Below are 21171 nucleotides of genomic sequence, written 5' to 3'. Positions count from 1 at the left end.
TTGCCCTGTGGTCATGTTTATGTACGAAGTACACTGATACTGCAACCTGAACCAAAATAAATCCAAACTCCTTACACTTCTCTCTTCACACAGCCTCGTCCCTACGGAGGACTTTGTTATAGGTCCTGTCAGTCAAGCCTAGATTAATCAATGTTGAAAGTGAATGCTGTGGAATTATACTGGGTTTCAAAGTCTTATTCCTTAAAACTATGTAGTGTTTTACAAATTAGCCACAGTAAACAAGCATTATTTTTACTGGAAAGAAAATTTTTTATCGTGCCCTTCTAGATGCCCACTGCCCCTAACCCAGACCAAATCACCTCCCTTCTCATTTTTCCTAATTGTCCTATTTGGAGCTCACACACTAACATTGATTTCCATTCATTAAGTTCTCACAGACCAACCTTTCTTGTTACCTAAGTGCCCCACTAGGGCTTCCCGTAGTTGCTCAGCAGTGAAGAATCCACCTGCAATGCAGCACACCTGAGTTTGATCCCTGGGTCAGGAAGATCCCCTGGAGGAGGAAATGGCAACCCACTCCAGTATTCTTACCTGGGAAATCCCACAGAGAGGAGCCTGGTGGGCTACAGTCCATGGGGTCACAAGGAATTGGACATGACTTAGCAACCAAACAAGAATAACAAAGTGCCATACTCTATCCCACATCCATCTTAAGGGCGTTTTTAGCCTGACTGCCCAAGGCTCTGTTCCAGCGGGGCTGTTCTCCCCCACCCACTAGAAACACCAGGCATGTAGCTGTCCCTGAATCTTGCCAGAGCATTCCATCCCCCTTCAGAGAAGCAGTCCTTTCTCTTCTCAGTCCTACACATGTTACAGGACACTGCTGAATCCTTGCCCTCTCCAACTAGGCTTCCCGAGTTAACACACTCTCACTGTGCTGTTTGCCTTGCTCACACAGCATCTAGAGAGTATTACACAAAATATAAAATGATATTATCTGTGCCCTGCACTTTTGTTTTTGGTTTGTGCGCTATTTCCCACTTTTAATAAGATTGTGTCCTACAGAGGGATGGGAACATAGTATTGAATAAATGCATAAATTACTAACTAGAACAGAATGGGTTTGGAGAGAAGGAGGATGGACTTCACTTGGAAGGTACTGAATTGGAGGGAGTGGTAAGAAAAGAAAGGCGAAAAGTTAAAAGGTGAGCAAGATAAGTGCAGATACTGGTGGGAGGAGAGGCAGGCAATTTGGAGTTTTCTATCAAAATCTAAAGTGTACATTTGGAGAGTGTAGGAAAAGGGGTATTTTTACTTTGTTGTTCAATTAAATGAGAAAATTAGATTAAGAAAAAGACTGCAATCTTAGGAGAGAAGCAAAAACCAGGAAAGCTGATTTGAGAATTGCCTCAGGAGGAAGGAACTTAAACCATGGGAATGGGTGAGATGTTCTTTTCTCAGAGAGAATACAGAAAAGATGAAGCAAGGGGCTGAGAACAGGATATGGGCCTTCATGTACAGAGGCGTTTGTGCATTTTACATAGAACTAGTGTGAATGAGCCAGATTTCAAGCACTGGGCTACCTTCCAAAAGAGCCTCTGGGGAAGATTCTTTTGCTTGCTAGTGCCAGATGGTATGGGGCTTTCCAGGTGGCTCAGGGGTAAAGAATCCACCTGCCATTGCAGAAGACCCAAGAGTTGCACGTTTGATCCCTGGGTCAGGAAGATTCCCCTCGAGGAGGAAATGGCAACCCGCTCCAGTATTCTTGCCTGGAGAATCATGGACAGAGGAGCCTGGTGGGCTACGGTCCCATGGGGTTGCAAAGAGTTGGACACGACTGAGCAACTATACACACACACACAGCCAGATGGTATAGCACAGAGATTGTTGATCTGCTTAGAGCGTCATGTGCTTCCTACATTGGAGTCTAAATGGAATTTGGAACTTAGCAGAAATGAAGATCCTTTTGAACATCATCCACAGAACGTGGTTCACTCTCCCTTGTGTGGCTGGGAAGACTGAAAGGAATGGCCCCAGGGAATTCCTGGTAACTCTCTTCCTCTCCACATCAGTGAAACCTCTGCTGGCCACTGGGTCCAGGCCCCCCACATGCTAGTGGAGGGTGGTCACATCTCCCAGTGAGGGTGTTTTGATCAAAGCTTTAGCTGATGCACCTTTTCTGAACCTAGGAAATAATGGTGAAGAATGGGCAAAAGATCTGAAGAAGGGAGATTTTGAACTACTATGCAAGGATGGCACCAGGAAAGCTGTGGAAGAGGCAGAGAAGTGCTACCTGGCCCGAGCCCCGAATCATGCTGTGGTCTCACGGAAAGATAAGGCGACTTGTGTGGAGCGAATATTAAACAAACAGCAGGTATGGACCAGCCAGGGACTCCAAACTGTTTTTCTTGTCTGGGTATGGATTATTGAGGGATTTTGCAGGCGAGGAGAAGCCCACACTCCTGCATTCTTCTCCTGGAAGTTAGAACTGTAAAGGTATGGAGGATGGACTGGATCTCCCAGACCTGGCTCTACTCATATCTTCTGCTTGCTGGAAATCAGACCTCAACTGACGCATGTGTTCCAGGGTCCAAGCATCTGCCTTCTAGCTAGACCCTGACCTTGCTCTGTGGTACCCTCATTTTACCCACTTCTGCCTTTTTTTTTTTAAAAAATGAAGGCAATTAATCCTGTTTCCCAACTCTTTCTGGGTAGAAGTCATAAAATGTGGACTGTGTTTCTTTTGCTTAAACAGACTGAGAACCATTCCAAAAGGTGGAAAAACCCAGGAACCCTACCCTCAGGGAGCTTGTCCTCTGGTGAAAACAACCAACCCAGGGCTGGCCCTGTGGGGAGAGGGGCTGTCTGAATATTTTAATCCTAAAGACCCTTCCACCCCTTAAGACCAACCTCCCCTCAGTGACAGCCTCCTGCCTGTTGATCCATCATTAGTTTTCTCCTTTAAAAAATGAAGATAGCACACCTTTGTGGGTCCTCTTAAGGTAAATGACACTAATAATGAACATTTAATGAACATTTCCTAAGTGCTAGATAGAATGCTAAACTTTTTGTAATCATTACTTCATTTATAATCTTAGAAGATGTGGACGAGTCCAGCCTCATCAATTTAGGATCAGAGATGCAGCTAACAGCTACCTGTACCACCCCTCACTGGGTGGCTCTTATTTAATACCTTCTTGATAATAATACTTAAAAGGGACATGTTTCTGTCCTCTCATTTCCTGGAAGTCATCCCCAAGGCCATGGCCAATGAAGTGGGGAAGAGAGATCAGAGAGGTTAGCAGTGGGTGGGTGGGAGGGAGGGATTTCCCCAAGGAGATGGGACTAGGCTGGACCCTACAAAGGATTTTGGGGCCTCAAGGAAGCCTAGATTTGGGGCCCATATTTGTGTGAATGCCAAGGGATGGATGTGGAAAGATCCCGAGGCATCCTCTGCAGCTTCCCTTTCTTCCCAGGGCTGGTTCCCAGATTCCAGTTTCCTCCATCCTATGCATGTGTTCCCAGCGGCTCTTTTCCACAGATCCTCATGTACTTTCTGTCCATTTGACAGGCTGATTTCGGAAAAGCTGTAACCGACTGCACGAGCAATTTTTGTTTATTCCAATCAACTTCCAAGGACCTTCTGTTCAGGGATGATACTAAATGTTTGGCTTCAATTGCGAAAAAAACATATGACTCCTACTTAGGGGATGACTACGTCAGAGCTATGACTAACCTGAGACAATGCTCAACCTCAAGTGAGTAGGAGGAACAGCATGGGGAACCTGCAGAGTGAATATGGTTGGGGTTCTGGGTGCTGGATTAAAAAGGAGGGGCGGACTGTAGTCACCAGGAGATGATCCATTGACTAGATGAAATGATGAGGGAACAATGCAGCCTAGCATGAGTGAAAGGCTACTTGTATGGGCAGATGGTAAGGGGACATGGGCTGATGGCACTGGACATGCAGAATTCCATGCGATTACTTAGAAGAGAGCTATGTGCCCATGCCCAGTGCTCTGCTCTGAACACCTTTTTCATACCGGGCTGCCTTGTTCAAAATGGTAGCCTCTAGCTACCTGTGGATATTTAAATTTATATTCATATTAAACAAAATTTTAAATCAGTCACACCAGCCATAATTCAAGTGCTCAGTAGATACCTATGTCTCCACATAGATGACGAAAGAGAACATTCCCAGCATTGCAGAGAGTTCTTTTACATGGCGCTGTTCTTGAGAGCTTGAATGGTGATAAGTACCAGTAACTCTAAGGTTGCTATACACACCACAGGCATACCTCAGAGATACTGCAGGTTCAGTTTCAGACCATTGCAATAAAAGAATATTGCAACAAAGCAACTCATAGGAAGTTTTTGGTTTCCCAGCGCATATAAAAGTTACCTTTATACTACACTATAAAGTGTGCAATAGCATTGTCTAAAAAATGTCTAACAATGTATGTATCTTAATTAAAGATACTTTATTGCTAACTCTCATCTGAGCCTTCATAATCTCTTTGCTGGTGGAGGGCTGCTGACAGATCAACTGTGGCAGTTCCTTAAAAAAAGACAACAATTCAGTTTGCCCCATCAATCGACTCTTTTTTTTTTTTTTTTAATCCTTGATGACTGGGTTTTAACCTTTATTTTCACAAATTACAAAAACTTTCTCTTGATTCTTTAGAGAATCAGAGATACATTAAAAAATTGTACAGTTTAATTTAGATATTATAAATACCATTGGAAAAAAATTTAAAGGATACTATTATTGAAATATTTTTATTATGTATTTCTTTTTTATCCTACACACAACCTATTTACTCATTTATTTTGCTTGCTGCATATCTATTTTTTTAAAAATTAGAATTCTAACATGCTTTTCATATTAAATCAAACAAGTAGAATCAAAATGTCATAAATTTTTTAGATAGGCCAAAGGTTCATAATCACAATAGAAAAAGATGTTTACTAGTTTTCACAATGAATAGCCAGACCCCCCAAAAATAAAAAGATAATTATAATTGCAAGTCATAATGGGAACATGATTAGCCTAACAATATATAATAATTACACACAATCTGATGAGTCAAGCAGAGTCATGTGGTAAATGCGAGTGCATGCATGCACAAGTTTTCATCTGCCCAGCCAGTCTATGTCTTTGGGTTGGTTTAATCAATTTACAATTAAGGTAATTTTCGATATGTATGGTTCTATTAACATTTTCTTAATTGTTTGGGGTTTATTTTGTGTAGGTCTTTTCCTTCTCTTGTGTTTCCTGCCTAGAGAAGTTCCTTTAGCATTCATTATAAAGCTGGTTTGGTGGTGCTGAATTCTCTTAACTTTTGCTTGTTTGGAAAGCTTTTGATCTCTCCATCCGATCTGAAAAAGAGTCTTACTGGCTAGAGTATCTTGGTGGTAGGTTCTTCCCTTTCATCACTTTAAATATATCATGCCATTCCCTTCTGGCTTGTAGAGTTTCTCTTGAGAAATCAGCTGATAGCTTGATGAGAGTTCCCTTGCATGTTATTTGTCACTTTTCCCTTGTTGCTTTTAGTATTTTACCTCTGTCTTTAATTTTTGTCAGTTTGATTGCTGTGTGTCTCAGTGTGTTCCTCCTTGGGTTTATCCTGCCTGGGACTCTCTGTGCTTCCTGGTCTTGGTTAACTATTTCCTTTCCCATGTTTGGGAAGTTTTCGGGTATTATCTCTTCAAATATTTTCTCAGGTCCTTTCTCTCTTCTCCTTCTGGGACCCCTATAATGCAAATGTTGGTGCGTTTAATGTTGTCCCAGAGGCCTCTTCAGCTGTCTTCTTCCATTCTTTTTTCTATATTCTGTTCTTTGGCAGTGATGTCCACCATTCTGTCCTCCAGGTCATTTATTCATTCTTCTGCCTCAGTTATTCTGTTATTGATTCCTTTTAGTGTATTATTCATCTCGGTTTGCTTGTTCTCTAGTTCTTCTAGGTCTTTGGTAAACATTTCTTGCATCTTCTCCATTGTTTTCCCAAGATCCTGGATCATCTTCACGATCATTATTCTGAATTCTTTTTCTGAAAGGTGGCCTATCTCCACTTCATTTAGTTGTTTTTCTGGGGTTTTATCTTGTTCCTTCATCTGGGACATAACTTTCTGCTTCTTCATACTGATTTACTTTCTGTAATGTGGTTTTTGTTCTAGCTGCTGTGGGATTGTGGTTCTGCTTGCTTCTTCTGTCTGCCCTCTGATGGAGGAGGCTAAGAGGCTTGTGTAAGCTTCCTGATCGGAGGGGCTGGCAGTGGGAAAAACTGGGTCCTTCTGTGGTGGGCAGGATTTTGCTCAGTAAAGCTTTAATCCAATTATCTGCTGATGGGTGGGGATGCACTCCCTCCCTGATTTTTTGGCCTGAGGTGATCCAGCCTTGGGGTTTATGGGCTCTATGGTAGAGTTAATGGTGACCTCCAAGAGGGCTTACACCAATGGGGACTTTCCAGGACTGCTGCCAGTGCCCCTGTTCCTGTTATGAGCCCCTGCCCTCCTACACCTCCACAGGAGACCTTCCAACACTAGCAGGTAGTTTGGGTTCAGTCTTCTGTGGGGTCATTCTTTCTTCTGGGTCTTGGTGTGTGCAAGATTTTGTTTGTGCCCTCTAAGACTAGAGTCTCTGTTTCCCTCAGTCCTGTGGAAATTCTATAATCAAATCCTGCTGGCCTTCAAGATCAGATTCCCTGGGGATTCCCAGTGCCTTTGTCAGATCCCCAGGCCAAGAAGCCTAACATGGGGTTTAGAACCTTCACAACAGTGGGAGAACTTCTTTGGTATTATTGTTCTCCAGTTTGTGGATCACCCACCTGGAGGGTATGGGACTTGATTTTATCATGATTGTGCCCCTCCTACCATCTTTCTGTGGCTTCTTCTGTGTCTTTGGATGTAGGGTATCTTTTTTTGGTGGGTTCCAGCATTCTCCTGTCAATAGTTGTTCAACAGCTAGTTGTGATCTTGGTACTCTCACAGGAGGAGATGAGTACACATCCTTCTAGTCTGCCATCTTCAACTGGAAGCCTGAAATTGATGGATCAACTCTTCTTTCATGACTGATTCCTCTGTAGCATCCAATGCTATTTGATAGCATTTTACCCACAGTAGAACTTCTTTCAAAATAGGAATCAACCGTCTCAAGTCCTGCCATTGCTTTATCAGTGAAGTTTATATAATGTTCTAAATCTTTTTGTCATTTCAACAATCTTCACAGCATCTTCACTAGGAGTAGATTTCATCCCAAGAAACCACTCTCTTTGCTCATGCATAAGAAGCAGCTCCTCATCTCTTAAAGTTTTATCATGAGATTTGCAGTAATTCAGTCATATCTTCAGGCTTCACTTCTAATTCTAGATCTTTTAATATTTCCATCACATCTGCAGTTGCTTCCTCCACTGAAATCTTGAATCCCTTATAGTCACTTATGAGGGTTGAAATAAACTTCTTTCAAATTCTTGTTCATGCTGATATTTTGACCTTACTCCATGAATCACAAATGTTCTTAATGGCATCTGGAATGAGGAATATTTTCCAGGTTTTTGGTTGACTTTGCCCAGATCCAGCAGAAGACTGACTGTCTATGGCAGTTATGAAACGTATTTCTTTAATAATAAAACTTAAGAGTTGGAATGACTCCTTGATCCATGGGTTGTAGAATGGATGTTGTGTTAGCAAGCATGAAGTGAAGTTGCTCAGTCGTGTCCAGCTCTTTGTGACCCCATGGAGTGTAGCCTACCAGGTTCCTCGGTCCATGGGATTTTCCAGGTATGAATACTGGAGTGGGTTGCTGTTTCCTTCTCCAGGGGATCTTCCTGACCCAGGGATTGAACCCCGGTCTCCCACGTTGTAGGCAGACACTTTACCATCTGAGCTACCAGGAAGCAAGCATGAAAGCAACTTTAATCTTGTACATCACCATCCAAGCTCTTGGGTGACAAGATATGCGCTCAGTGAGCAGTCATATTTTAAAAGGAATGTTTCTTTCTGAGCAGTAGGCTTCAATCAGTTCAGTTCAGTTCAGTTCAGTCACTCAGTCGTGTCTGACTCCTTGCGACCCCATGAATCGCAGCACACCAGGCCTCCCTGTCCATCACCATCTCCCGGAGTTCACTCAGACTCATGTCCGTCGAGTCCGTGATGCCATCCAGCCATCTCATCCTCGGTCGTCCCCTTCTCCTCCTGCCCCCAAATCCCTCCCAGCATCAGAGTCTTTTCCAGTGAGTCAACTCTTCGCATGAGGTGGCCAAAGTACTGGAGCTTCAGCTTTAGCATCATTCCTTCCAAAGAAATCCCAGGGTTGATCTCCTTCAGAATGGACTGGTTGGATCTCCTTGCAGTCCAAGGGACTCTCAAGAGTCTTCTCCAACACCACAGTTCAAAAGCATCAATTCTTCGGTACTCAGCCTTCTTCACAGTCCAACTCTCACATCCATACATGACCACAGGAAAAACCATAGCCTTGACTAGACGGACCTTAGTCGGCAAAGTAATGTCTCTGCTTTTCAATATGCCATCTAGGTTGGTCATAACTTTTCTTCCAAGGAGTAAGCATCTTTTAATTTCATGGCTGCAGTCAGCATCTGCAGTGATTTTGGAGCCCCCCAAAATAAAGTCTGACATTGTTTCTACTGTTTCCCATCTATTTCCCATGAAGTGATAGGACCAGATGCCATGATCTTCGTTTTCTGAATGCTGAGCTTTAAGCCAACTTTTTCACTCTCCTCTTTCACTTTCATCAAGAGGCTTTTTAGCTCCTCTTCACTTTCTACCATAAGAGTGGTGTCATCTGCATATCTGAGGTTATTGATATTTCTCCTGGCAATCTTGATTCCAGCTTGTGCCTCTTCCAGTCCAGCATTTCTCATGATGTTCTCTGCATATAAGTTAAATAAGCAGGGTATGCCCCAGCCAGTAACGCTGAAGATACTGAAGTTGAACGGTTTTATGAAGACCTACAAGACCTTTTAGAACTAACACCCAAAAAAGATGTCCTTTTCATTATAGCGGACTGGAATGCAAAAGTAGGTTTCAGTAGCAGGCTTAAAATATGCAGTAAACCCTCTCATAAACAGATGTGCTGTCATCCAGGCTTTGCTGTTCCATTTACAGAGCACATGCAGAGCAGACTGAGAATGATTCTTAAGGGCCCTAAGTTTTTTAAAAATGGTAAATGAGCACTAGCTTCAGCTTCAAGTCACCAGCTGCATTAGCCCCTAACAGGAGAGTCAGTCTATCATTTGATCATGAAGACAGGCACTGACTTCTCCCCTCCAGCTATGAAAGTCCTAGATGGTATCTTCTTCCAATTGAAAGCTGTTTCATCTACATTGGAAATCTCATTTAGTATAGCCACCTTTATGAACTATCTTGGGTAGGTCTTCTGTGTAACTTACTATAGCTTCTATATCAGCACTTTCTGCTTCACCTTGCACTTTTATTTTATTTTTTAGAAATCTCATTTATTTATTTTATTAATGGCTTCACTGGGCCTTTGTTGCTGTGTGTGGGCTCTCTTTAGTTGTGGTGAGCAGGGGCTATTCTGCTACGGTGCTCTGACTTCCCACTGGGGTGGCTTCTTTTGTTGCAGAGCACGGGCTCTAGAGGTACAGGCTTCAGGTAGTTGCAGTCCACAGGTTTAGTTGCCCCACAACATGTGGGATCTTCCTGGACCAGGGATTGAACCTGTGTCTCCTGCATTGGCAGGCAGATTCTTTACCACTGAGCCACCAGGGAAGCCTCCGCCTTGACTGTAACGTTACGGAGACAACTTCTTTCCTCCTCATGAACCAACTTGTACTCACTTGAAGCATTTCTCCTGAAGCTTCCTCACCTCTCTCAGCCTTCACAGAACTGAAGAGAGTTAGGGTCTTGCTGCAGCTGAGGCTCTGGCTTAAGGGAATGCTGTGACTGGTTTGATATTTTATCTAGGCCACTAAAACTTTCTCTGTAACAGGAATAAGGCTGTTGCTTATCATTTCTGTGTTCACTGAAGTAGCACTTTTAATTTCCTTCAATAACTTTCTCTTTTCATTCACAGTTCAGCTAACTCTTTGGCACAAGAGGCCCATCTTTGCTTTTGACATGCCTTCCTCACTAAGCTTAATCACATTTAGCTTTTGTTTTAAAGAGAGAGATGTGCAATTCTTCCTTCCACATGAACATTTAGAGTCAATGTAGGGCTATTAATTGGCCTAATTTCAACATTGTTGTGCTAGTGGAGCAGCAGGAACACACATAATATTTATCAATTAAGTTTGCCATAGTAATGGGCATGGTTTGTGGTGCCCCAAAACAATTAACAGTAGTAACATCAAAGATCACTGAACACAGATCACCATGACAAAGATAATAACAGTAATGAAGAAGTCTGAAATATTTCAAGTTACTAAACTGTGATGCAGAGACAGGAAGTGAGCAAACGCTATTGGAAAAATAGTACCAGGAGACTTGCTTGACACAGGGCTGCCACAAACCTTCAATTTGGAAAAAAACAGTATCTCCAAAGTGCAATAAAGCACAGCACAACAAAAGAAGGTGTGCTTACACTTATCTAGAATACCAGTTTGTGCTATAGCTATGTTGGACATCAATTAATGACTTGGAATCATTTGGAAGATTTGGGAGAATACCATGTAGCTCAAGGGAGGTTATTCTTCAACTGCAGAGTACAGGTCCATTAGCCACATTCCTTAAGATACTGATTCCCAGGCCCTGGGATACTGATTCAGCAAGTCTGTGCCAGGTTCAGGATTTCTGTATTTTAACAGCTGCCCACATAATTCTGATTTAAGGATCCTTGGCTACTGTTCTGTTGAGGCGGTGGAGACTAGCCCCCAGCAAGGGAACTAGCCCCCAGCAGGGGAACTAGCCAGGCCTGGTGCTTAGTGCATCTCATTATGTTAGTTCCTTGCCTGGATCTGAGAGGATAATTCTCTTAGGCTCATTCCAGCCACATGGACTCAGGTGTGGGAGCCCTGCCCATAGGACATAAGGGAGAGGATGATGCAAGGCAGGGAAATCCTGTGACTGACCTTGGTGTGGGGCACTGCCCAGTGTGCAGGCAGGAGGAGGAAGCATTGGGAGGAGGGTCAGGTTCACCCACTAGAGGAGCAGGGTAACTGGTCTGAGTACTTTTGTATTGGGCTTAATTGTTGATTCGCTTAACAGGAACTAAATATAGGAAGATTTTTAATTGTCCAACCCCTCTGCTCTGCCCCCACAGAACTCCTGGAAGCATGCACTTTCCACAAACCTTAAAATCCAAGAGCGGAGCCAACACCTGATGGAGATGGGAGCTCATGGGACCCATAAGTTGCATCTGGTTTTACTGGTCTGAGTGATTTGGTTGCCCTCACAATTTGGTGGTGGCGCCTCTGCAGGATAAAATAAAAATAAACATTATTATTGGTTTTATCTTTTAAAAAAAAACTTCATTTTCCCCCCCTTAATGCTTGGTCTATAACTAGCCTTTCCTTCAGAGCTCAAGATTCATTTGCTCTTTCCCACAGCCACAGTTCCTGGGTACAGTCCAAGTAGGAATTCTTTCTAAAAGGGGTCTGCATGGTCATTTTAATAAAATCAAGTGTAAAAGGCTTGATTGAATCAGGTGTGTACGTGTGTGTGTGTGTGTGTGTGTGTGTGTTGTTGGGGAAAGGGCGGGAAGGAGGATGCAGAGTAAATATTGACATAGAGTGCTCAAGGCAGTACAGAAAAATAATATAGATGATTTACATAGTTTAAAATATTTTAATACATTTCATCAGGTATGCTTGAGTCCCAAGTCTTACTGCTTGCACAAGTGAGTCACTGGAAACTCATCTTGCTAAAAATTGTTCCTTGACCCCAAATCTCATGGCAGTCGCTGCCCTGTCTCCTCCCACTCTTAGTGGAGCTCCTGAAAAGTGGATTCTCATTAATGACTGAACACAGAGAAATCAGTCTTCTGTTCCACACACGTCCCTGAAGCTACTCTGGTCAAGGTCACTGCCCACCTGCCAGCTGTGAAAGCCAATTAGTTCTTTTATCTTTGAGTCTGTTTACTAACTTGATACGGATGACCACTCACCCTTCCTTGGAACCCTTTCCTAGCTTCTCTGATATGGGAGCCCTCTGCTTTGGTTCCCACCTCTCTGTCCTTTTGTGGTCTTACTGTGGGCTTATCCTACCAGTTCTGAAATGTACGGTCATCTTCCTGGGGCTCTTCTCCTCATCCAGTTCTCTTTCCACTTTCTAGGCCCTCCCTAAGCAGCAAGAATGACTCCCAGGCATCTATGTCTGTAGTTCTGACCCCTGCCTGCAGCATCTCACATGCACACCTCCTCCTGCCTGTGGATCTGTACTGTAAAGTTCTCATATCAGAAGCCCAACAAATAAACAGAGAAGTGATCTTTTTACTCCTTCCCTCCCCTGCTTCCCTAAGCCAACTCTTGTTCCCATACACTTCATAAAGACATAGTCTGCTACCCACTCACAGGAGTCATAAACTGGGGAGTCAAATCTCAATTCAGTATTCTACTTCATTCTACATCTAATGTCAGCAAGTTGTTGATTTTGCCTCCTAAACAACTCTCCAAGTTTGCCCCTTTGTTTCCTAACTCCTACCACAGTTTCAATTTACAGTCAGGGACAGAGCTACAGGTAGGGGGTTTCTAAACACAATGGTCCACAGTTCTCAACTTTCTGGTATCCAAAGAAAACAGACCTTGGGTCTACTTTGCAGTCCAGACCTGAGGTTCACCTTTTTATACACAGCCCTGCTTTGCTTTGAGCCTAACAACACTGCCTTATGTAATATTCACCTAAGCTCCACCCTCACCCCAAATCCTATAATAATTCTTTCTTATCCTTTGTTTGATGAGATGTCCCAACCATTTCTCTGGCATGTAGTCTGTCTTACTCCAGTGAATCAACAAATCTAATTTTATCAACAATGCGTTGAGTACCTACCATGATCCAGACACTGTTCTAGAGACTGTGAACGCAGTAATGTATATTATAGTCTCTAAAAATAACTTTGTTCTGTTATTTATTATTCCTTCCAGATTGCCTTCTTGTCAGTTTATCTGTACAGAGAAATGTCTGAAATCATGTTCACCAGATACTATTGATATAACAATTAAGGTGATTTCTGGTTTTCTTCTTTGATCTTTCATTATTTCATTATTATATTGCATTTTTAATATAAAAACATGTCCCATTTTCTTTTCTTTTAAAAAAATCCTCTATTTTTTTCAAAGAAACAGAGTTAAGGAGATAAGCCAGAGTAGGGGGAATCACATGATTGGTGTCCTGAGTCTGAGATAGGTTCCATTGTGATTCCTCATTCCCAAACTGCACCACCAAAATGGTACTTGTTCACTCACATGCCCTTATACAGTGAGGACAGTTCTGATTGGTGTTCTCTGTGTCTGGCCCTTCCTCCTTCACTGTATTTTTAGTCACTAACAGAAGTTATTATTAATATAAAGGAGGTGTGTGTGTGTGTGTGTGTGTGTGTGTGTGTGTTGGGTGGTGAATACAGAGCAGGGATCAGGACCACAAGAAAGAAAAGAAATAGAATGCAGTAATATTCCTGTCAGTTCTGATAGTTTTAATTCATAATGCTAATTTAAATTAAAATAGTTGGGGATTTTTCTGACAGTCCAGTGTTTAGGACTGTCCTTCCAATGCAGGGGGCATGGGTTCTGTCCCTGGTTAGGGAACTAAGATCCAACATCCTTAGTGAGTCCAAAACAATTCCCTGGTAACTCAGCAGGTTAAGAATCTGCCCGCAATGCAAGAAACCCTGGTTTGATTCCTGGGTCAGGAAGATCCCTTGGAGAAGGGATAGGCTACCCACTCCAATATTCTTGGGTTTCCCTCGTGGCTCAGCTGGTAAAGAATCCACCTGCCATGTGAGAGACCCGGCTTCAATCCCTGGGTTGGGAAGATCCCCTGGAGGAGGGCATGACAGCCCACTCCATTATTCTTGCCTGGAGAATCCCCACAGACAAATGAGCCTGGCGGGCTACCGTCCATGGGGATGCATAGAACTGGACATGACTGAGCGACTAAGCACTGTGTGTATATATATATATATATATATATATATATATATATACATTAGTTGGATTACTTACTTTAACTTCACATCCTAAACATTTTCTCTTAATCTGGAGTCCTTATTGCCTCCCTTTATTGATGAAATGTGCCTGGAAAATGAATTTTACTATGTTAGAGCATATAGTGAAGCATAAAGGAGCCCAACAACCTGGGATCAATGGATAAATTACACAATCCGTCTGTTTGCTCTCTGGAAAATTGGGATGGTGGGCCATTGTGAGGATTAAACAAATTAACAAATTTAAAGGATTTAGAACAATGCCTGGCTCTAGCAAGCACTCATTGTGAGCAGTTATCCTCTTTACTGGGGAAACAGTGGAAACAGTGACAGACTTTATTTTGGAGGGCTTCAAAATCACTGCAGATGGTGACTGCAGCCATGAAATTAAAAGATGCTTACTCTTTGGAAGAAAAGCTATGACCAACCTAGACAGCATATTAAAAAGCAGAGACATTACTTTGCCAACAAAGGTCCTTCTAGTCAAGGCTATGGTTTTTCCAGTAGTCATGTATGGATGTGAGAGTTGGACTGTGAAGAAAGCTGAGCACCGAAGAATTGATGCTTTTGAACTGTGGTGTTGGAGAAGACTCTTGAGAGTCCCTTGGACTGCAGGGAGATCCAACCAGTCCAACCTAAAGGAGATCAGCCCTGAATATTCATTGGAAGGACTGATGCTGAAGCTGAAACTCTAATACTTTGGCCATCTGATGCGACTCATTGGAAAAGACTCTGATGCTGAGAAAGACTGAAGGAGGGATGAAGACAGAGGATGAGATGATTGGATGGCATCACTGACTCAATGGACATGAGTTTAAGTAAACTCTGGGAGTTGGTGATGGACAGGGAAGCCTGGTGTGCTGCAGTCCATGGGGTTGCAAAGAGTTGGACACGACTGAGTGACTGAACTGAACTGAAGCAAGCACTCATTGTGAGCAGTTAAAGAGGATCTTTACCTCCTCACCATCCCCTCCTTGTTCCCCCTGAGCTCACTTTTCACTCAAGCCCTCATCATCTGTTACAGGAATGCTGCTGATCACTTCCAGGACATGATTCACTTCTGTATCGCTGACTCTCTCTTCTCAGGCTTCTTTGTGGTGTCCCCTTTCCTCCTCACTCTTCACGTTCTTTACGATTTTTTTTTCCTTCTATTAAAAATTGTTTTAAAATTTATTTTAATTGAAGGCTAATTACTTTAAAATATTGTGGTGGTTTTTGCCATATATTCACATGAATCAGTCATGGGTGTATATATGTTCCCCATCCTGACCTTGTCTCCCACCTCCCTCCCCATCCCATCCTTCAGGGTCATCACAGTGTAAGCAGCCCTGAGCACCCAGTCTCATCCATCAAACATGGACTGGCAATCTATTTCACATATGATAATTTAGATGTTTCAATGCTATTCTCTCAAATCATCCCATCCTTGCCTTCTCCCACAGAGTCCAAAAGTCTGTTCTTCACATCTGTGTCTCTTTTGCTGTCTTGCATATAGGGTCATCATTACCATCTTTCTAAATTCCGTATATATGCATTAGTATACTGTATTGGTATTTTTCTTTCTGACTTCGCTCTGTATAATAGGCTCCAGTTTCATCCACCTCATTGAACTGATTCAAATGCATTCTTTTTAATAGTTGAGCAATATTCCACTGTGTATATGTACCACAGCTTTCTTATCTATTCATCTGCCAATGGACATCTAGGTTGCTTCCACGTCCTGGCTATTGTAAACAGTGCTGCGATCAACATTGAGGGTATACGTGTCTCTTTCAATTCTGGTTTCCTCGGGTGTGTATGCCCAGCAGTGGGATTGCTGGGTCCTATGGCAGTTCTATTTCCAGTTTTTTTAGGAATCTCCACACTGTTCTCCATAGTGGCTGTACTAGTTTACATGACCACTTGTTTATGTATGACTCCCAAATAAAAATCTAGCACCTACTGCTGACACTGCACATTTGTTTACTGTATCGCCGGCATGATATATGATTTTAGATTTCCCAGAGGCACTGCAAACTCCGTGTACACAAAATACAGGCAGTTTCATTCTGGCTATGTCCCTGGCTCCAACGAACTTCAACTGAGTTCCCTCATTCATGCTGAACACATTGATCTTCCCAGCAATACACACCAAGTGTTTCAGATGCAGTCTTGCTAGCTCTTCTTCTCCTTAACTCAGCTTGTACAATTAATCACCAAATCCTATTTATTTTCCTTCTAGGTGTCTCTCATAACTGTACCCTCCTTTCCACACTTCCCTGGTTCAGACCCTGTGCATTATTTGCCAAAACACTGCAACAGCCTCCACCTGGTCTCCCTGCTTGTCTTTTCTCTCTCAAATCATAGTACTCCCTTGATCTGCCAATAAACTATTTCACTCTCAACTGAAACTTATTGCATTCTAGGTATAATCTAGGTTCCTCAGTATATCTCCCAGTCCCTTCATGTCTAGCTTTTGCCAACATTTCCTGCTCATCTCCTGCCAATTCTGCTGAAATGATAACTGCTTAATGACAGAATGCAAACTGGCAGCTTTCAGACCAGCCACTTCTAACTCTAAGCTAAGCTAAGTCACTTCAGTCGTGTCCGACTCTGTGTGACCCCATAGACAGGAGCCCACCAGGCTCCCCCGTCCCTGGGATTCTCCAGGCAAGAACACTGGAGTGGGTTGCCATTTCCTTCTCCAACTTCTAACTCTATGAGGTGTTTTATTTAGGCTACAAGTTTTCATTACTTGCTGAAATTTAAAAAGTGGAAAATTTCCCTTAAAACCCTTTTTTTCTGGCTTCTCTTCAAAAACTGAAGAACTGGCCACCTTGGTCCCACATACCTGTCTGGCAAAGTAGTGGCTGCTGCTTAGGGCAGAGTGAATTTTCAACAGCCCCAGTCCCTCTCTTTGATTTTCCTCGCTGCTTCCCTTAATGTATCTCATCTCAGGGGCAGCTCTACATTAAGGGAAGTAGCTAGGATTTACAATTTAGTGGTGGTGGTGGTGGTTTAGTTGCTAAGTCATGTCTAATTCTTGAGACCTCATGGACTGTCGCCCTCCAGGCTCTTCCGTCCATGGGATTTCCCAGGCAAGAATATTGGCGTGGGTTGCCATTTCATTTTCCAGGGGATCTTCCTGACTCAGGGACTGATACACTGAGTTCCTCTTTCTTTTCTGCACAGAGCACCCTTTCTCCTATTATGCCTGCAGAGGCTAACTTGTCCTTCAAGTATCACTTCCTGCCATTTTCCTCCAGTAGCTTTTCTCTGAACCCATGCGGCTTAAGCGCCCCTTTATTCATCCCCCATACCTCACCTTACACCCTCTGTCACACCTGTGCCACGTTATAGTCCGATGAACGTTTGTGTAATGCTTGAGTTCCTCACAAGATTCTCTTCACCTCACGAAGGGAGCGACTGGAAATCCTCAAGGGAGGTTTCATGAGCCATTCATTTTATTCACCCATCATTCTGTCAACAACCATGAAGAGAGTGGGACATCTGACTCATATCCTAAGAGTGCGTCGCTCATCCTTCTGGCTGGCTGCTTAGTCAGTCTTTCGCTGGGAGTACAGTGTCCAAGAGAACTACAATTCCCATCAGGACCTTCGGTATACCGGCCTGCGAAGGAGGAAATACAGCTTAGGAACTACCACTTCCGTGATGCTCCGCTTCGCAGGCCTGCGCAGAGCCCAGGGCCACGTTGCTTTCGCGGTGCCGGGTAGCGTGATCTCAGCCATGGCTTCCGCGGACTCCCGGCGAATGGGGAATGGCGGCGGTGTTGGGGGAGCCTTCCAGCCATACCTGGACTCTTTGCGGCAGGAGTTGCAGCAGAGGGACCCGACGCTGCTGTCAGTCGTGGTGGCGCTCCTTGCGGTGCTGCTGTCGCTAGGTAAAGAGGCGGCCGGTGGATATGGCGGGTGCGGGGCAGGCGGGGATCCGAGCTCGGACTGGGCTTCTGTAGACCGCCGAGCAGAGGTGGCACCTGAGGGGCGTCTAGAATGGGAGACTAACAGCTTGTATACTCCTGCCCTCCTGCCTGTAGCAGCAGAAACAGCACAGCGTTAGAGGGGATTTCCCGTGACCCCCAGAGTGACGTCCTGGTCCTTGGGCACGGGTTGCTAGCCCCTGTACTGCCTTGAGCGCCCCGTTCTCCCCTTTCATTGCTCTTGCTACCAATACTCAAGTGGTTTTCGCTCCAAGTTTGAGCATCCTGTGTTTGCGAGCTGGGCGCTGGGGATATAGAGTTAATAAGGCAGGGTTGCACTTGAGTATACTGGCAGGGTAAGGGATGCAGATGCAGAAAAGTTGACAGTTGATGGTGGCTGGCATTCAGCGGAGTCCTCAAGAACAACGGTTATAATGGTGGTAATAACAGTGAAAGTAAGTTCCAAATGAATGAAGCATTCTATGGTGGAATTAATTTCCTCCAGCCCAGCCATACATGCGTATTGTTGATAATCAAGGCGTCATTTTGGTTGTTTTTGTCTATTCCACAGTGTTCTGGAAGTTCATCCGGAGCAGAAGAAGCAGTCAGAGAGCTGTTCTTCTTGTGGGCCTTTGTGATTCCGGGAAAACATTGCTTTTTGTCAGAGTAAATGCTTTGATTTATACCTCTCTTAACACTTGATAGGAAGTTTTAAGGCACCGTATTATTCCTGTTAGGTTGACTTTGGGAAAAAAGCTGTTGCTGACAAATTGGGGAATTAATTTTTGACTCACTTGGGACGAAAAGACTCTTAAACTGGAACTTCTTGGCCATTTTTATTTTCTTGCACTTACCAGATACCGACCTATTTACCCTTTATCCCATTTAAGGGTTTTATATACTAATTACTTTCATGCCATAGCTCAGGATACCAGAACAGCTGAAGAGATAGATAGAAGACATTAATCTGTATGCAGTGTGTAATTCTTCTGAGAATTTGTCAAAGAAACTTTTATTGGCTACTTAGGCTTCTTTTCACTAATATTTATTTCTAGTCTATGTAGTATTTTTAAATGTTTGGTTTTTGCTTCAGAGTAGCAGAGGTTTTCTCTTTAGTATTATTCTTTTTGAGAGTATAAGTTATTTTCCTTTCCACTAAAAAAATATAATCTTTAATCATTTCTGACGATTGTAAATGTTGAGAAGGTTGGTAAATTTGGCCACTAACCATTTGAAACTATTATTTGAATATAATAGTTTTAAAATAATAGTTTTCCCCCTCCTCTCATTAAGGAGAGGGGAATGAAGTTTGCAGTTAATTAGATTTTTCTACAAGCAAAGGGGGAAAAAAATCAATATGGTCCTTTTTAGCTATTGTAAGCAACATTTGTTTGACTTTACACCTAGGAGAATTAGTGCAGAGTTACACTCTTTAGGTTTGCTATTTATATGTTTGCTCGGATCTCTAGCCATATTGTATTTTGTTTTGTTTTACAGTTGTTAACAGGCCTTTACAGAGACACTCAGACTTCCATCACTGACAGCTCTGCTGCCTACAAAGTCAATAACAACAGGGTAAGAGGTTCCTAGAATATGGGAAGTCTGACAGTTTTACTTTACTTTGGTGTGTCAGGAAAAGACATTTCTAGGGTGAATTAGTCTGAGGGCATAGGTGGTACCATTCATAGCTTATTTTTATGGATAAATATCGTGCATGTGACAAATTCTTTTCTTGATCATCCAAGCAGTGAACTTAATCATGCTGTCCCCTTCTTTGTTGTACCGTATGCATATTGATGTTACATCACATTTTATTAGCTTTTATTTCTGTGTCTTCTTTCTAGCTTTATCTTGAGTTCTTAAGAGTGAGCATTAAGCCTTTTTCTTTAGTACATGTATATGGGACAGAATTCAAAAGGTTAAAAGGATATTTGGTGAAAAGTAATTTTGCTTTTCCTATCCCTCCTTAAAAGTTTTCTCCTTGGAGGTAGTAACTTAGTGTTTTCCTGTGTAGCCTTCCAGATGGTCAGTGCTATCCAAACGGATCTGTTCTCTTTACTTTTTTTTTTTCATAACACTCTGTTCCACCCCTCCCTTTTTAAAAATTTAACAATATAATTGATACAGCTTGGGTTTGTTTTCATTTTTTTTCTTTCTCATTTCCATACATAGTACTACCTGGTTGATTTATGAGCTGAATATTGTGAGTATTCCGTTATATGACTGTACCATACAATTTTTTTTCTTTCTTAAAGCCTTTACTTTTGAGACATGACAGAAATATCTTGTAGGTACACATGGAAAAGTAAATCATAATCATAGTTGAAAGAGAAAGCAAATTGATCAGAAAACTTACTAATTTTTTTTTTTACTTTCAGTTCATGTTGAGTTTTTATTTAATAAGAGCCCTATAAGAGCCCTATTAATAGACATTTAGACTTCCCTGGTGGCTCAGACGGTAAAGCGTCTGTCTACAATGCGGGAGACCTGGGTTCGATCCCTGGGTTGGGAAGATCCCCTGGAGAAGGAAATGGCAATCCACTCCAGGACTGTTGCCTGGAAAATCCCATGGACAGAGGAGCCTGATAGGCTATAGTCCATGGGGTCCCAAAGAGTCAGACGCAACTGAGTGACTTCACTCACTCATTCAATAGACATTTAGGTTTTTTGTTATTACAGTCTTGCTTTTACAAATGGTATTGCAGTGGAAATCTTAAAGAGTATATATGAGTATATATTAAAAATACCAAGAAGAAATCATGGGGAGGACTTTGTATGTACCTATATGTCTCCAGAATGTAGACAGTGACTGCCAAGCTGATTTTACTGCCTAATAAGTATAGTGAGTGATCAAAGATAAAGAGACATTCTTAAATGTCTTAGAGATATTTTTTCTGTTTTCAGTAATGACAGTGTTTCTGATTCACCTTTTTAAATTCTCAAGGATTCAGATTTTGAAATTTAAGATCTGAGAGATCTTTAATTCTTGGGACACATGTACTGGATATTTTGAGTATTCCAGGGTATGCTTTAGACCTGTGCTTTCTAACACAGTAGCCATTGGCTGTTTGTGACTAATGAACACCTGAAATGTGACTAGTCCAAATTGAGGGCTGCTGTTAAGTATAAAATATACACCCAATCTTGAAGACTTGGGATGAAAGAAAGAATGTAAAATATC

General features: G+C 42.6%; 1 protein-coding gene across 1 annotated transcript in view; it reads left to right on the top strand.

The window, feature by feature from the left end:
* The window catches only part of TF (serotransferrin), an 85525-nt gene that overhangs the window by 28359 nt on the left and 35995 nt on the right, over positions 1-21171 (top strand). The window contains 7 exon segments of the mRNA XM_042236939.2: positions 2151-2335; positions 3533-3723; positions 12228-12239; positions 17709-17783; positions 17785-17954; positions 18562-18656; positions 19488-19565. Of these exon segments, the coding sequence (XP_042092873.1) occupies positions 2151-2335; positions 3533-3723; positions 12228-12239; positions 17709-17783; positions 17785-17954; positions 18562-18656; positions 19488-19565 (806 nt within the window).

This window comes from Ovis aries, chromosome 1 (assembly GCF_016772045.2).
Source record: "Ovis aries strain OAR_USU_Benz2616 breed Rambouillet chromosome 1, ARS-UI_Ramb_v3.0, whole genome shotgun sequence".
Taxonomy (NCBI): Eukaryota; Metazoa; Chordata; class Mammalia; order Artiodactyla; family Bovidae; genus Ovis; species Ovis aries.
The sequence above is the reverse complement of the archived record's forward strand: the minus strand, read 5'-3'. Positions and strand labels throughout refer to the sequence as shown.